The sequence below is a fragment of the Orycteropus afer genome, unplaced genomic scaffold (genome assembly GCF_000298275.1).
Source record: "Orycteropus afer afer isolate SDZICR_OR568_19922 unplaced genomic scaffold, OryAfe1.0 scaffold00745, whole genome shotgun sequence".
Classification (NCBI taxonomy): domain Eukaryota; kingdom Metazoa; phylum Chordata; class Mammalia; order Tubulidentata; family Orycteropodidae; genus Orycteropus; species Orycteropus afer.
In genome coordinates, this window is record NW_006922332.1 from 98,617 (window position 1) to 116,760 (window position 18,144).

The 18,144-nt window shown below is 44.0% G+C and overlaps 1 protein-coding gene across 1 annotated transcript in view; it reads right to left on the reverse strand.

Moving 5' to 3' along the window:
* Window positions 1-5,361: 5,361 nt before the first annotated feature.
* The window catches only part of KCNK10 (potassium two pore domain channel subfamily K member 10), a 178,793-nt gene continuing 166,010 nt past the window's right edge, over window positions 5,362-18,144 (reverse strand). The window contains exons 5-7 of the mRNA XM_007957406.2: window positions 12,641-12,827; window positions 8,050-8,192; window positions 5,362-5,982 (exon numbers count right to left, since the gene is read on the reverse strand). Coding sequence (XP_007955597.1) covers window positions 5,362-5,982; window positions 8,050-8,192; window positions 12,641-12,827 — 951 coding nt within the window. The remainder of the gene's footprint in view (window positions 5,983-8,049; window positions 8,193-12,640; window positions 12,828-18,144) is intronic.

Here is an 18,144-nt window from a genome sequence, read left to right on the forward strand (position 1 = left end):
AGCAGCACAGCTTATTGAAATGTTACAAGCAAATTTGCTTTTGTACTTTTCCTAAGAACATTACGAAATCCCCCCCATTATTTTCTGTAAAATGCCTTTTTTTTTTTTTAAAGCACCATGAAATCCTAGAGAGAGAGAAATAGGTAAAACACCTCCACAAACGGGTTTATCGTTGTAGTCACTGGATCCTCTGCCTGTGACTCTGGGACAGGAGAGAGGCAGGAGGCTGACAAGTGGGTGGGTTTGCATATCGCTTTTAGGCACCACTGCACCTTCTCCCTCAAGCTTAGCGCCCTGCCAGCGAAGGAGAGGGTCTGCAGCTATCCTGTACAGCACAGGCCTGCCGTCTTGATGTAGTGGGAGTCCTCCCGAGGAATTTTAAAAAATGCACAGAGAACTCTTTGAGATTTTTCACTTAACGAACCAAGAACAAAATGTAGATTCCCAATCTCTTAGGCACCTGTGGAAATGATGATCACCTTCAATAAAATCAGAGACACCTCTTACTTCTCAATGCCACTGTGCCAATGTCATGTGGACTGCCAGGGGAAGACTACGGTGACATGGATTATGGTCAGGTTGTACAATGCAACTGGGGTTAACGTGAAAGGGCAGAGTGTGGGGTTTTATGTACAGCCGTGCCAGTAGCATGCTATTCCAAGGTTTCTATATGCAGAATAAACAGCATCCACTAAACCAAATTAAAGTGAGCTTTGCTTCACAGAGCCACTATTTTTCTTCTTTAAGGCCATTCCTAATTAGCTCTTACACAATACCACCGAGAGCTCCCTCTGTTCAGGCACACAACTGCACCCTAAGAGAAAGAATCCCATCCACTCAAAACATTACTGGAATGCAGAAAGCAGAGATATGAAATGCATCCTGGAATTTTTTTTTTTTTTTTTTCCCTTTAAAAGAGGTTCTGCAGTTTGGTTGGTTGGTTTTCCTCTGCCTTTCAATGGTTGGGAAACCACAGAACACATTGGATGGTTCACACGCTTACATAATCCAGTGAACAAACACCTGCCCCACCCAAACTCTGGCCACATTCTTACTAATTGCCCCCAGACCAAGCTTATAAATAGATGAGCAGTATTGGCTTAGCCAGGAAATGCTATCTCCCAGGAAAGAAAGAAGGGGGTTTGCTAATGACTGACACAACAAGAACTTTAACAAGGAATGGTCCCCACAGAACCCAGAGCAACCATTTCCTGTGTGCATGTATGTGCATGTGCATGTGCATGTGCATGTGTGTGGGAGAGATGTCTGATGCCTATCATACATGAGCTCATGAAGTAATCATAGAGAGCCTTTAGCACAACAATCTGCAAAAGCAGTAGCTTAAAACTGTTTAAATAGTCTTTATACCATGTAAAAAATGCCTACTTAGCATGAGGCCTCCTGGTGACAGCATGCTAAAAAGCTGCAAGAGAGGACAGAGCGAGCCTACACAGGAGATGATCCTAATTTGGAGTCCAATCTCCAAATACATGTGCTTTCCATCGGTCACCCTGAAGGACAGAGCACCAAGAGCTCATCTCAACCTAAAATGAGTGAGACCATTAGTCAGTATTCACAAATCCAACTAACAACTTTCTTAATAAAGTTTAACTAATCAGGAAATATTTTGTCAGAGAACTACAGAACTAAAATAGACCTTGATAAAGATCTGGGTTCAAGTCCTTCAATGTGCAGATGAGGGGACAGAGATCTAAGCGCTGTGACTGGTTGAGCACAGGCTGAGGCCCAGAGATCTCAGCCGCAGGCCAAGGGTACCCTTCATCCACCCCACTCTGTGGCCTACCCCTGTAAGTGATGAGTTCCTCTGATCACTATTGGATTGAGATTGGAGATGAGGCTATCAAACTGCTCCAAACTGCCCATTGACTCTCACCAACAAATCTTCAGATGTGTTATGGAAGGAAAATGTAATACCCAGTCACCAGGTGAAGCAAAGGACACTGCCCACTGAAGGTACTGTTCATTCCATTTCCAAACTCAAAATGTTTACTCTCAGTTTACAGTGGCAGGATAGGAGGGGAGTGCTGTGCCAATGTGTGTGTCCAATATGTAGCGGTTTTGCCTTATCACATGCATTCATTCTATGTGTTATTTGACAAAGTCTAAAAATAAGGCAACATTCAAGGAACTTCAGAACCACTGGCCTCTCCCCAGATCTTAGTTTGTACACAACAAAAAGGAGCCCTACCTCTTGAATCCTTCACATATTCCCTATGGAGAGTACTTTACAATTTGCCAAACACTTCACCCACCCATTTGACGGCTCCCCCTCTCCAGAGGGCTCTGCTTTATTTTTTTCATCATCAGGGTCTTGGCCCCGTCTGTGCTCAGGGAATGGATAATATTGAAGATTTTCCCTCTTCCAACCCAAGGGCCATTTTCCAACCCCCTCCCTGTATTACTACGATTTAACTCCTTTGGGGAAGCATCTATGCAGCACACCCACATATGCACCTGTTCCATTTGGTAGAGTTTACAACTTAGCACTTTGAATTATTTCATTCCTGCTGTAAGTGGAGTTCCTGCAAGGGAAGCAGGTAAAGTGCAAAAGAGTGCTTTCAAAGGGCATTTTGAACACTACAGAAAGGGCGCCACATGTAACATTCCATAGCCAGCCCTGCCCCCACCACCACCATCAAAAAAAAAAAAAAGGTGCAGTGTCTGCAAGGAATTAGGCCATGTTTACACAAAGACCCCATGCTCTTGTGGCGGTAAGGACTTCTCCAAACCTTCTCTCCCACTTCTATAAGCTGTGTCCACGACACTAGAAATACACACACACGGACACACATGTGTGCACGCACACACACATACAAACACAGGGTGCATGATACGGACACTGTAGCAAAGTTGAAAGCAGACTTTGGTCAGGTAGTCTATGAATACCAGCTCTGCTATCTTCTTGTGTGCAGTTGGGTAAGTCACTTAGCTTCCCTGAGCCTCCGTGCCTTCATCTGTTCCATGGGTTTGCAAATACTTCCCACACAGTGTTGCTGTGAGGTTTCGGTGAGCTAACATACATAAAGTGCCAAGTACAGTGCCTGGCTCACAGAAGGCACCAGATAAATGATAGCTATCCTTATTTCTTCCAAAAGGAAGCCCTTCTGCCAGATTTGGCTGTAGGGCCTAGAATTTTAACACACTATTCTATAGAAGGTACCCAGGCAACAGAGGGTAGAGACCTAAGTGAGCAAAATCCACAGGCAGTTTCATCAGGAAGGCTTTAACTTGTTAGAGGAAAATCTATCCCCATAGAAAGAACCAAAGTCCACTCCAGCATAAACCTTTCCCAGCAACCCATTTTTCATTGTGTGGACCCAGGGTGCCATCAGTAAGCTCCATGGAGGAGTTCACCTAAACCTACCTTTTACCAGGAATGGCCTCATCAAAACCAAATAACTTACTTGGCTCCTCCCCAAAAGCAATGCCAGAACTTCAACTAGAGCCTAAAGGTTTAGGGGGAAGGAAGAGGGGACTATGTGTGCTCCAGGCAGGGGAGAGCTGTACACTTTTGGGAAGCGGGCAGAGAGAGGTCTTCTGTGGTGAGTATAATTTTCCGTAAAAGTCAGAAAGTATGAGATGATCTGTGGAAGTCCCTGTAGGCCTGTGATCTCTTGGTAAATCCATTCTGTGGATTAGTTATTTGAAATTCCCTAAAGGTGGCACTGAGCCAGAAAGCTGTAAGAATTCAGCATTAGGTGATTGCAGCCTGATGCTACAAGGTACAAATGCTAAAGCGTGTGGCCCAAAGAGCCAAGGTGAAGCCAGTACAACGTACAGCCAGTCATGATGAAGCCTGAGGCACCCACAGGATGATGGCCTGGTATATAAAGCTCTCATATTTTCCCCTTTCTCAAAAAATGCATTTAAAATCATCCTCTGAAACCGTATGACCAGCCGTTCCCCCACTTTCCTTCACTGGGTGTTCTAACCTCATGGAACAACCATAATTATCGCATGTGGGGTATTGTCTGGATTAAAACAGTCATTCACACTGGTGTCCCAATTTTAGTGACTAACAGGTATGAGATAAAGAAACAGGCAAGGAAAAAAGTAATGCTTTCAGAATAAAGGAATGCCCAAACATAAAAGTAAAATTAAATATTTTAAATACTTCTTTTTAAGTATTATTTTTTTTTTTAAAAAAATGGCATTAATGGCACTTAAGCTGCAAGCAATTAAAACATTTCAATCTCATGACACAGGGGTTGGTTTAAGTGATTATGTTTCCTTTTGTTTGGAGATAGCAAGGTTGGATCTCACAACTATGTCTACCCTAGGACACCGAAAGGGACAGAAAGCCCTGAGATGGAACAATGCCGTGGTCCTCCTCGGTATGGCTCGGAAATGAAGGATGTCTACTTTTATAAAAAATGTAGAATCAGCTAGACAGAACAGCAAGCTGCTGGCATCATGCAAGGCAAGAGTTTGGGTATCTTTCCCCTTCTTAACAAAGCAAGTTCTAACCAAAGATCCACTATAAAGGTGAACATGGACATTGCAAAACCAGTTCATCTTCACCATTGGACCCACTGAGGGAAATGCATGATTTGCTTTTAACCATGCAGCAGCTGAGGTTGAGTTTTCACTAATGCTTGCAAGTTCATTTGGGTACTACCCCTTGGAGAAAGTAAGAATTCAGTAGGCTTCTGTCATTGGTTGAGTTGATATCCACAGTGTGATGTGTTTTGTGACTACTTTTTTTCTTTTGTAATGAGGAAAGCAATTGCACCTTTCAATACATGTGCTCTGATCTGCTTCCAACAAGTTCCAGGTGCTCTCAGGTCCCATGGACATTCACTTGGAGTTTAGAAAGACTAGGTTTGCACGGAACGGTTTGTATCAAAATTCAAGCTCAGGGCACATGCCATAGTGTCACATCTAACCATAATTACAGTTACCAGTTCACCCCCACCAGGTCCCCTTCTCTGTGTGCACATATCACCAACGGAAGGTTCAGGACATAAGACTCCACTTGAAAGACAGACTTCTTGACTTCAGAAGGCTGGTCTAAGGAATAGCTGCCCTTTTAGATGTGCCAGGCCGGGGTGGCACTGCACGCTGTACAGTATTGCCACACAAATTCCTTCACCGTGAACAGCGGTCACTTCCTCAGTGTGTGCACGTTCCCTGTGTGTCCTGCTGTCATTCTCAGAGGTGAAGTTCTTTGATTCCTTTTGGCAGCAAGTTCTCAGTCATTGTATGGCACAGTGAGATATATTCTTCAACGCTCTGTAATTTCAGACTAACAAGAAGTCAGTTTAAGGCACATGTCTCAGTGTGAATATTAAAAAAACAAAACAAAAAATGCAATGCTTAGTCCCAGTCCAATGTCCTCGTTTAGTTTCTGTCTTCAAGTAACGAGTTGTTCTCAAGTTCCCTGTCTTTGGTGTCCGTGAGTACAATCCCGTTCTCCATCTCCGAATGCTGCTCAATACAGTCAGTCAGCATGGCGGTGCTGGAGTTGTCCGAGTTACACATCTTTTCTGTCACCTCCTCCTTCTTCTCTTCATCCAGGGAGTAATTCCGGAAGGTCTTATAGATTTTCTGGACGTCCTCAGGTAAGGTCTTTTTGAGGTCCTTGTTTTTCCTCTTGGTAAGTCTGGAGGAGGACCCGAACTTGTTGATGATGTTGTCCTCGGAGGCCCCCTGCCCATGTTTGTTCAGCTGCTCCGATCCCTTAAGGCGCAGGTTGTTGGGCCGGTTGTTGATACTCTCCTGGGACGAAGCCTTAAAGCGGCCCGTGTCCAGGGCAGCGAAGACGGAGCGCTTCTCAGGGGAAAGCATGTCCAACGAGTGGGCCCTCTGGTCCAGGCCCAGGCGCCGGCGTTCCATGCTGCGGATGGTGGCTGCCCGCTGCAGCTTGTCGTGGATCTCAACACTGAGCCTCCGCCGTGTCTCCCGAAACTCTGCTGTCACGTTGGCCTTCCACTCAGCCGCATGGGCCTTGATTTCACCGACCTGACCAAGGGACGGAAGAACAACAACATGCTGAGAAAGTCCTCTCTGCCTCTAGCCCCCCAGCACCCACAGCCCTTGGGTGTCCCAATGGCAAGGTTGGTTGGCTTGGGGGAGGCCATGAGATGGAGGTTAGCCCAGAGAGGAGGTGAAATGCTACTTCTGGCTTAGTTCTTCCTGCCACCTAAACACACACCTTAAATTGGCTAGTGACTAAAGTAGCTCACAAAGACACACATGTCCAACCCCAAGGAGGCCTGAGACTTGGAGAAGGAGACTAAGTGCGAATACAGCATTCTGAGGGAAGAGATCCATTTTTGGTGTTGGACAGGCCTCAGTTCCAGTTGTGTTCCCACCCCTATTTGAATTGTGCGGCCTCATTCCTCTGACATAAACTGGGGTCATCTTATTTAGCTTGGAGCTTCAAGCTCCAAGTTTCATGAGGTAGTGAAATGCACCTAGCCCAGTCCCTGGCTCAAAGCAGGAGTTCAGCAGGTCCTTTGCCTCCCCTTGTCCTTCTAATACTTCTATCTGATAGAACTTGTCTCAGATTGCTCAAGACTGTCCTGCTTTTAAAACTGAAAGTCCCGTGTCCTAAAAACCCCATCTGTCCCAGGCAAATAGGATAGCTAGTTCTGCTAGCACAGTGGCTAAGACACTTGCCTGCTAACCAGACGGCTGGTGGTTCAAACCCACCAGCCACTCCTCGGAAGGAAGGTTGGGCAATCCTACTTCCGTAGTGATACTGCCTCGGAAACCCAAGGAGGGGTCGCTATGAGTCGGGGCCGACTCGACGGCACATAACAACAACAACAACAACAGTTACCCTATACATGGGCCATGCTATAGCCATATACTATCAGGCTTGTCTAGGCTTAAGAAGATCCTCCGGGCACCTGGTAACCAAATTCCCTCGGCCAGAGTGCAGGAAGGGGGCATGATCTGCCAAAATCCACAGAACATATTTCTGTAGAGTGAAGCTTTGCCTGAGAATCAGCACCCAACGTCTGTAAGTCCCATGCTTCCTGAACAGAGAAGTAACTCAAATCTTTGCATTTAGAAAAGTCATTATTTATGTCAGTCCACTGTTGTTTAATAGCTCATTTTCAGCAGGTCAGTTAGCTATCTGGGGAATCCAAGTGGCAATTGCAATGATGGTGTTTCTGTAAGCCTGGAAAACTAGCACTTGGGCCCAGTAATGATATGGGAAGGTTCTCCATCACACAACTCTTGCCCAGGGGTCTGGAAAGACATGGAAAAGATCGTATTCTGGGAAGTAAACCGCTGCCCTTAGAGAGGCTTCCATCTTTGCATTTCTTTGTTTTTTCTTACCTCCTTTCCTTCTTCCCTTGCCCTCCTTCCTTATTTCTTTTCCTTTCTTCCCAGAAGAACTACATGAACATTTTTTATAAGCAAAGTCTATCTTGCCTTTTTATGTTTCCCTCCTCTTGCTTTTGTGTAAATTTTCATGTAAATTTCACTCCATGGCCCTGGTCACAGGGATTTATTTGTCTCTAGGGATCAGACAAAATACCAGCAGGGGATATAGGTAAAAGGGACCTATGTTCCATGGCTTCCCCATGGCTGGTGACTGTTTGATGACTTCAGTCCCCCTACAGCATCAAGAAAGACTTGTGGTAGCACTGCCACCCAGACCCTGAGACCTGAAGGACAGGCCTGATTTGGCTGGGCTTGTTACGAATTTTCTCAGCCTCTTCCCATATTTGCTGATAAAGGGCTACAGCACATCTCCCTCAGCCATGGTCTACCTCTGCTGACTGTTTCTCTTCTTTTCCTTTTCATTTTTTGAAATAAGTTCTTGTTTACTAGGCTTTCCAGAATTTGTGGGCTGGTAATTGAGTCACCTATTTCCTCACCTGCCAAAAGAGGATCCAGAAATAACTGCTATTCCACTTAGCTTGGCTTTCAGGGAATGATTCAAAACAAGGACGCCTTGATGAGTCCTCCATGTAGCAAGAAACTCTAGCCCACAGAACAGAGATAAGTAATTCCTAGCACATGAGCTCATCTGATCTAAGGAACATTCATAGCATCTAGAAGGGGTCCTACCTCTTCTTTTGTCTTTTTGGATAGAACCCGTAGCCAATCTCCGATCATACTGAGGACAGCCGCAAAGTAGGCAAGGCCAACAAGGATCCAAAACCACACTAAGGGCTTATACCACTCCCGGTAATTGATGCCAGCGTTTCCCCCTGAAAACAACAAACATTACTTTAACTGTGATCTAACATATGGTCTTTGCAGAACAAACATATTCCAGTCCATGCAGTAGAGACGTCATCCCACGATTACGTAATAGTGCTAATGTCTAACACTTTTATACTTGCTATGTGCATTATACAACAGTGAGTAGAGGGCAGGGAAAGGGTGTGTCCCTTTTTTGTGGCTTCCTTTGATTCAACCACCACACAGTAGGCTCATAACAAAAATGGTCAGTGGCTAATTTGATTGGCTTATTCTCAACATGAGTATTGACAGTGATTTGAGCTAGAGTACAACAGAATAAGCTCAGCTGTAATTTTTTTCCCCTGTTGTTGCTGTGTGACATTGAGTCCATTCTATCTTATACTGACCCCATAGGATAGAGTAGAACTAACTGCCCCATAGGGTTTCCAAGGCTGTAATCTTTATAAAAGTAGACTGCCTCATCTTTCTCCCGTGAAGTGGTGAGGGGGTTCAAACCACCGACCTTTCAGTTAGCAGCCAAGTGCTCAACCACTGCACCACCATGGCTCCATTTTCCCTTTCACTTCTCCACATTTGTTTTAATCAAAACTCAAATATTGTTAAATGGTCCCAAATGGTTTGCAATTCTGGAACCATTTCCTTCTTAAGTACACATGCATTTAACAGGAGACGAGTGGATGTGTGAAAGTAAAATTAGACATACTGCCATTAGTAAGACTTTGATCCAAGAAGCAGTGATTTAATGCTGAGGGACTGTGTTTACATGCTGCTAGTATGGAGGGTCAATTAGGCCAATTAATTAGAATCACTGTATGCTAGAGCTGAAATGGGCCTTAGAGTCCAGCTAGTCCGATCCCTTTATTTTATAAATAGGAATTCCAGTAAAAATCCATCAAACCAATTGGCCAGCTGCCTGATTGAATTGACCAGCTGTTCCACTGAAGCCACCAGTCATTTATTCCAAATAATTAGCCTATTTATTCTAACCTTCCTACAGGCGCTGCCTAAGGTAGCTTTATAAAATAGTTCCAAGTCTAGCCCACGCTCCTGAAAAAGAGGTGAGGAAGAGAAGGGGAATTGTCACAAGCCTTGTTCTCATTCTGTGAGACTTCCTTACCCAATGAAGCAGGCAGGTGGTCATTTCTAAGATGACTGATATTAGCAACGCACTGGTCATTATGGGATTGAATGATGAAGGATTATTAGACTATCCCACTGGGTCTTGGTTGTAAACCACATCCAGAGCTGAACACAGATTGAGCTCTCAGGGCATGGCCTGTGGCTCTTCTCAATGTATGTGAACTCACTTTGCAATGCAGACCACTAGGTCTTGACAGCTCCTGACATTTCCTAAAATTAAAATTCCAAATATTGTCAAAGGTCTTTGTGGCAAGACCTTTTAATTTGGTTTAGCTGCCTTTGGTGTTAGCTGAAACTCTCCTCCACAGCTTTCTTAGGACATTTTTGAATTCCTGCAACATTAAGTTTTACAGTTCATCTCCTTTCTGTGTTAGGCCAGAAAACTCTGTAGCTTTCTCCTTTGGGCTATCTGAGAGTAAACAGTTACCAATGCAAGTCACTGCTACCCAAGGAAGGAGCCCTAGTGGTGCAGTGGTTAACCACTCAGCTCCTAACTCAAGGGTTGGTTGACAGTTCGAAGCCACCAGCTGCTCCAGGGGAGAAAGATGTGGCAGTCTGCCTCCATGAAGATTACAGCCCTGGAGACCTTAAGGGGCAGTTTACTCTCACAGGGTTTCTCTGAGTTGGAATTGACTCCATGCCCACAAGGTTGGTTTACTTATCACTCAACAAAGATGGTCACTAGGGGGCAATAGAGAACAATGCAGTAGGGACATTTTTGTGGTTCTCTTTTCAGTTGGTTATCTGGGATTCTTGAGCTCAGTGTGAGTGCCCAGCAGGGTTGTGAAATATCCTGATGCTGTTAGGTTGTCCTAGTGGGAGTCAGCTACAAAACAAAGCAACACTGAATCCTGCATGGTTGATGTTCTGATTCTATTTCTAGTAGAGCTGACACTTCATCAAATCACAGCGACAATCAACTCTTATTGTCATACTTTTAAAATTATTAGTCATCCTTCTTTATTGATTTTTTTTTTACATTTTTTATTGTGACTTGGATGCAAATTTACAAAGCTGATTCCTTTTACTCTCAACAGTTCACACACATTTGGTTTCATGTCCCTGATTACAATCCCCAACCATAAAAAGCTCCCACCAGCCACTCTTCGGAAGAAAGAAGAGGCAATCTACTTCCATAGAGATACCACCTCGCAAACCCAAGGAGGGGTCGCTATGAGTCAAACTGACTCGATGGCAGTGAGTTTTTTCCCATCTTCCCTATTGCTCTTAGCGTGTTACCAAAAGGAAGTGACAAACTTCCAGTCTTTTAAGGCATGTGTTCTTCAGACTCATCAGCCTGGGCTCTGAAAATAGGTTCTTACAAGGACCTCGTCTAACTGCTGCCAACACTGTGAATTATAACAGACCCCCATCTGTGGAAACCACAGTACAAATGAATATGGCTCTATAATCAGCAGTGAAGAAATCAAAACAGTGTGATGCCTTGTGACTGTACCCTTAGTAGGTAAGCAAAGGTAAAGCAAAATGCTGGTGCATACTAAATGCTCAACTGTGGTGCCTAATAATGAATAATATAGTAGAATCATAATAAAGTTAAGTCATGATTTTTTTTTCATCTTACACACTCCGGCCTTTGTGTCCCAGGAGCAGCTCTGGAGTTACTGAACTGAGCAGTTGGTTAGAGAGTAGGGTCTAGACACGGATGTCCTACAACAAAGAGACCTCAAGGCAGCCAAGTACAAACTCAGACATAACCCAACGCAAATTATGCTTTGGGGTATTTAAAGATGTTTGTGGGAACAGTTCTACAATCCAGTTACCATTTCATGTATTTGAACTTAGATTGGAGCCTCAGTGGAGTTTTCCCACAGAGCAGCTAGGAATCGTACTAAGGAATTAACATGCTCTCTCTCCTGCTATATGGCTTCTCTCCAGTGCCTGGAGGCCCATAGTTGGATAGCGTTAGGTGAATTCTCACCCAAAGCTGAGAAGCTAGCTGCACACTGGTTGCATACTGTGCATAAGGGAAGGTTGGTGGGGTCCCAGGCACCGGTCTTTTTGTAAGTGATTTCTTTCTTTTTTGGGGGGGTTCCCTAATCTCATCTTGTACGTTTTAGACCCCAGTTTAAGAATTAGCCATTCTAAGAACCCTTGGATCCTTGTAGTGGTAAATGGACTTTAGAAAACATAGTCTGGACATTAGGGGTGCACACTCCTATAGTTGTCAATGTTTCCAGGCTTTTTCAGGAGACATATTTTTAAAAAGAAAAATAATCAGTCTTTTCGTAAGCAATTTTTAATTACTTTGACTTTCCAATTTGTAGTCAATATAAAGGAAAGAAAAAAAGTCCTATGGTTTCAACTAAGTGGACTTTAGTCTTCGTCACCCAGTTGAAATAGTTACAAAACTTATTAACAAGACCTCCACATCCTTTCCATAATTTCCTGTTCAACAGATTTCCAGAGTCTAGATCCTAACCCCTACCATACTCCATGGAAGAAACAAGGACTGCTGGGACCACATACCAAATGAGGGGCAGTCTGACCGCTTGGTCTTTAAATGTCCAGGCTGCTGCTTCACTTCTCGGAGTAGAAAACAATTAACTTTCTGACACCTAGACCTATTCCACTGGGAAAAGAGAAGGATGGCCTTCTTCTATTCCTGCCTTTCCACCGTGCTTTCGGAACGTGGTACACGTAAGAAGCCAAATCTCACTTTATTTTCAAACTCCTGTCCTCAGGTGAAATTGATGATTATTTTATTTTTCACTTGCTTAAAGATAGCACATTGACATTGATTTTTACAAACAAGCCTTCTACTGCTTCTATAACCATTCATGCAGATTCCATTATAATATTATCCACCCTCAGCTCCTGGAAGTCACTTAAGTTCTGAGTCTTATGTCTAGGCACGTCCAGAACAACTTTTGTGGGGACAATGGCTCTCATCTCAGAGGCAAGAAGCCTAACCTACAGGTCAAGCTCTATGCTAGTCTCTTCTGTTATATCTGCCAATACAGCCTTTACCATTTGATTCAATGAACATTAACCCAATGCACAAGACCAATGTGCAAGGAGACATTTCCTCTCACTCGTGCATAATTCATAGAGTGACAGGGCAATAGGTATCCTGGGGAGGAAGAAGCTTGTGTTCCTTTCACAGCCAAACCCTGCTGCTGTTTACACCACATGTGACCACGGGTTAAAAGGAGCCCGTGCACAGCAGCAGTGGCGCCTGAGTCATTTTCACTACTTCTCCTGCAGCATCGTTTATCGTGGTTTTGGAAAGCACGGCTAACAGATTAGTTTCCCCTGCCAGGACCCCAGTGACCAGGATGCCCCTGGTGCTCACCTGCCACAAAGTCGCCAAAGCCCACTGTGGTCAGAGTCACCACCACAAAGTAAATGGACTCCAAGGCTGTCCACCCCTCGATGTATTTGAAAATGACAGCAGGGATGGTCACGAACACGATGCAGCCAGCCAAGATGAACAGGATGGTAGAGATGACCCGGATCTTGGTCTGACTCACTTGCTTTTTCTAAGAACAAGGAAGAAAGAAAGGCAAATGAGCTCCATCATCCTGGACTCAGAAGACAGAAGCACAGAAAAATGAATTACATCAGTGGCTTTAAATGTTTTTTGGGTCATAGCCTGCTGTCTGAGAATCTAATGAAAGCTGTGGACTTTCCCTTAGAAAAAGTATATACAGAAATTTCCAGATGACCTCAGGAGGTTCTGAGGCCCCATGAAACCTGTTCATGGACAGCAGCAGGTCAAGAAATCCAGCTTAGCTCATGTCTTGAGTGTCACTCACATGATTTTGTAACTACAGCCTAAATACTGATTCTAATTCCCTCACTGAGATTAACTTCATTATTTTCCAACATGGGCTTGCCGCCATTTTTCAAGTGGTATTAGGCATTTGACTGCTAACCAGAAGGCTGATGGCTCAAAACCACGAGCTACTCCTTGGAAGGAAGACTGGGCAATCTACTTCTGTAGAGATACCACCTTGGAAACCCAAGGAGGCGTGGCTTATGACTCGGATCCAATCTGATGGCAGTGAGTTTAGAGTGAGGAGAGCACAGAGCTCTTTCCACAGTGGTGGTGAGAGATTTGTACCTACTTTCCCTTCTGTCAAGGAGCTGTGATGGTAGTGCGGTTAAAAGCATTCAGCTGCTAACCAAAAGGTTGGCAGTTCAAACTCCCCAGCCACTCTGCAGGAGAAAGATGATGCAGTCTGCTTCCATAAAGATGTATAGCCTTGGAAACCCAACTGTGTTTCCGTGGGGCAGTTCTGCTCTGCTCCATAGGGTTGTTATGAGTTAGAATCGACTCAATGGCAATCAGTGGGTTCCCTTCTGTCAAAGGAAATCCACTAGGGGTGTGAAATCAAATTTATATTAAAAAATAGATATTTTACTTTTATTTCAAGAGGTCTTTTCTTATCCATGAACATAAAAATTGCTGACCCAGAATTAATCCACCAGCAGTTTTTTCTCTCTTTCACCCACCGTGGCTAAACTGACTTTCCTTTCTTGTTCCAAACAGCAGACCATAACAGAACCATGACCCTGTGGTAAATGAGAAACATTCAGACTTCTTTAGTTTAAATTTCTAGAGGTCTCAGAACTGCAGATGAGGGCCAATCTTCCATGAAGTTACGTTGTCAATATTAACTCAAAAACAAACAAACAAGAAAACTCACTGCCATCAAGTCAATTTGACTCATAGCGACCCCTCCTTGGGTTTCCAAGGTGATATCTCTGTGGAAGTAGATTGCCCAATCTTCCTTCTGAGGAGTGACTGGTGGGTTTGAACTGTCAGCCTTCTGGTTAGCAGTCAAATGCCTTGGCACTATGCTTCATCACCATGGAAACCTGTACTCTTTAAGCAGAAGTTAGTGAAGTCTCTGTGAATTCTCTATTCTCTGGAAGGGGTTTCCTCTTGCTTGAAGAAAGGTTTCCCTAAATTGCAAATTGTTTATCAAATCATAAAGCAATCAGATACTGTGTAATTTCCATGAATTATTGCATGATTATATTTTTTAATGGGGGAGGGGAATGGCTGGCATGAGTTGGACCAAAACAGCTGAAAAGAAAGCTTATCTACCCTCTTATCATTTTGAGGATAGATTTTATCCAAATATTGGTGTGTTTCTTCACCCTCCCTCCCCACGCTGAGGTTATATATTTGTTTTAGAAATACAGTTCTTTGAGCTGGTACTATCATCAACTCTGCTGCCCTTGAGAGACAGAAACAGAACCCAATCAGGATGCCAGGCCTAATATGCACAGCAGGAGCTTCATCTCGCATCAGCTTCTAAAGTAGTCAATACAACACACAACGCACTGCCATGCAGTTGGATCCAACTCATAGCGACCCCTCCTTGGGTTTCCTAGGTGGTATTACTACGGAAGTAGATTGCCCAACCTTCCTTCCAAGGAGTGGTTAGTAGTCAAGTGCCTTAGGCACTATGCTACCAGAGCTCCCAAGGAGTCAACAGTTAGGAGGTAAAAAAGCATTTGAGACACTGGGGCAAAGGAATCATGCCAATAGTGTCCAGAGGTGCCTGGAAGCTTCGTTGGTATTCCCCCTGACAGCACTGGAGGAAGACAGCACTAGTACTGCCTCTAACGAGAATAATCCTTTAGGTCTTCTCAAGCTCCCAGAATGGACACTGGAGATTGTCATCAGAGGCTTCTAGTACAATAAGCCCACTAAATCAATATACTAGCATAAATATTTGTTGAACACCAGAACGTACGGGGCTTTCGACATTGTCTAGACTGATTTTCTGCACAAGCACAACCATATTTGGGGCAACACAATGTAGGAAATCCTTTCTATGTAAACTTTCTGATTCATGGTCTTCTGGTGAATTAAAAGGCAGAGAACCTTAGAGCCCAGAGAGACATTTGCATGCATATATTCCATTTTACAGATGCAAAAACTGATGCCAAGAAGAGTCAAGGGACTTGCATTAAATGATGCTGCTAATTAGGGGCAAAGCTGAGGTTAGAATTATAATGTAATTAACTCTTCATACAATGCTTAATAATGGAAACATTTTCAAATTATTAAACTCCCCACCAACTCAAATATGCCAAAGAATCCTCCCCCAACAAAAAGAAACCAGACCAACACCCACTGAAGAACATGCCATCCTGTTTCTTTGCTGGGGTGGAAGATTGGGAATAAGAAAAGCTTCACTGCCGTGGAGTCGGATCCAACTCGTAGCAACCCCTCCTTGGGTTTCTGAGGCGGCATCACTACGGAAGTAGATTGTCCTACCTTCCTTCTGAGGAGTGGCTGATGGGTTTGAACCAGTAAAAATGCCTTAGGCACTACACCACCAGAGCTCCCTGGTAATAAGTAAGAGTCACTGCAAAACTTGTCCAGGAATTCCAAAGCTTCATTCACCCGCCAGATTCAGTTACCTCGGCCAGGTTTCCCAGGACAGAAATGCTCAAGATAGAATAATTTCTTCTAAGATTGGTCACTTGGCTCAACCATGAAAATGCTAATCAAGAAAATGACTAGGTCTTAGAGATAAGACAGTTGGGCAATTTTGACTTTTCCTTTCTCCTTCCTCCTCCTCTTCCTTCATTTGTGGGAAGAAATTCATGCTTCACTAGAAAGCTCCGAGGGATAAATGAGTCGAAAGAAGGTTGGTCTCCTTTATGAACATGGCTCAAAACCATTCAATCCCATGTAACTGGGGTCAAAAGTTCCAGGCATGTTCGATATGGCAAAGTGGAGAGGGCAATTATATAAATAACTGAGAATAGGTGGAGAATATTTCTTTGCACAAATCTAGATCACCACAATTTGTACCCCAATTCCTGGATCAATACATTTCCTAAATAACACTCAAAGGAAAAGCTTTCGAAACACAGTCCTTTTCTGTAAAAAGGAGTCACATGGTGTAACTCCTAGGAAGATGGGTGTTGCTGTCTCTGTTTGCACAACAGAATGAAACGCAGCCCACTCCCATGATCAGTTACAGATCGAGCCACTGTGATCTAGTAGGTTTCCACTGGCTGATTTTCAGATCACTGGGCCTTTCCTCCTACTCAGTCTAGTCTGGAAGCTCTACTGAAATCTGTTCAGCATCATGGCAACATGAAGCAGCCACTGACTGTAAGTGGTGGCTGCATATGAAGTTCATTGGCCGGAAATCAAACTTGGGTCTCCCACCGAGCCACCACTGTTCCTGCCCCAAGAGGATACTCAGTATAGAGTGGGAATAGGAGAAAATTATTTTATATATTCCCTCCCTATGTCCTCAGGAAAGCTAACTAGAAACAAATACAATTTATCAATATTGTTGAAATTGATGTGAAAGTATCTTTTACATATTCATAAAAGATATAAATTAACCAAGAATCATAGGGGAGGTGTTTCCTATTTCATGAATTTCCATGTTAGATATGATAGGAGGCCTCCGTATGTGCGTTTGAACTCCTCTGAAGACCCAGGAAGGAGCTCTGGTGGCTCAGTGTGGTTAAGGCATTTGGCTGCTAACCAAAAGGTTGGCAGTTTGAACCCACCAGCTGCTCCATGGACAAAAGACGAGGCAGTCTGCATCTGCAAAGATGTACAGCCTTGGAAACCCTATGTGGCAGCTGTACCTTGTCCTACAGGGTCACTATGAGTTGGAATCAACTTGATGGCAGTGGTTTGATTAGAGAACCCAGGAACTGATTTATTAGCTTAGTTTTGTTTGCAAACTTGTAAGAAAAGTCCAAAGCCCAAAAGGAGATTTTACCATAGATCATTATGTTAATCTACTGTTGGCAACAGGAACATCAATTTTCCCCCCTCTATAAAGCATCCTCCTCAAATGCATAATGAAATTAAAGTAAATTAAATGTTTGTGAGACACTTGTTAAGTCATAAATTAGGAAGGGAATGCAAATGCAATCCAAATGAGGCTGAGGTTGGCAGAGGAGGAACAGCAAGTCCGCAGGAAGCTGGAGACATTCCCGGGCTGCAGGAGATGGGCAGAAGGGAAGACGGCATGGGACAGGAGTGGAAGTGTTTGGTGGCGGAGAAGGAGGTAAACAGCATAGGGGGGACCTTGGCATCTTAAGTGCAAGGTAAACATTTCACTGATGCCACTGCCCAAGCTATTCAGTGTGTTCCTGGGCTGCTTCTCCCAGATAGCCAAGGGTGATGCTCGCAGAATGCTTGGCAGTTTTAAATATTGGGGGTGTTATGGATTGAACTGTGACATGTTGAAGTCTTAACCCCTGTAACCTGTAAATGTGACCTTGATTGGAGAAATAGTGTTTTTCTTGGCAGATGGTGGAGTCCCTGGATGTCACAAAAGTTTAGGCACTTGGCTACTAACTGAAAGGCTGAGGGTTCAAATCCACCCAGGTACACAATAAAATAAATCCACCCAGGTGAAAGTCCTGGAGGCCTACTTGAGAAAAATCAGCCACTGAAATCCTTATGGAGTATAGCTCTACTCTGAAACACATGGAGGTGCCATGAGTCTGAATGGATTTGATAGCAACTGGTTCCACTTGGGTTTTTGGTTTGTTTGTTCATTTGTTTTCAGACGGGACCAGTTAAATTAACAAGGCCATACTGGAGAAGGGTGAGTCTTAATCCCATCTGTTGTTGTTGTTGCTGTTATGTGCCATCAAGTTGGCCCCGACTCATAGCGACCCCTCCTTGGGTTTCTGTGGCAGTATCACTACAGAAGTAAATCGCCCAACCTTCCTTCCGAGGAGTGGCTGGTGGGTTTGAACTGCCAGCCTTCTGGTTAGCAGTCAAGTTCCTTACACACTACACTACCAGAGCTCCTAGCCCATTCTTAAGTCCCTAAAATCCCAATGAGAATG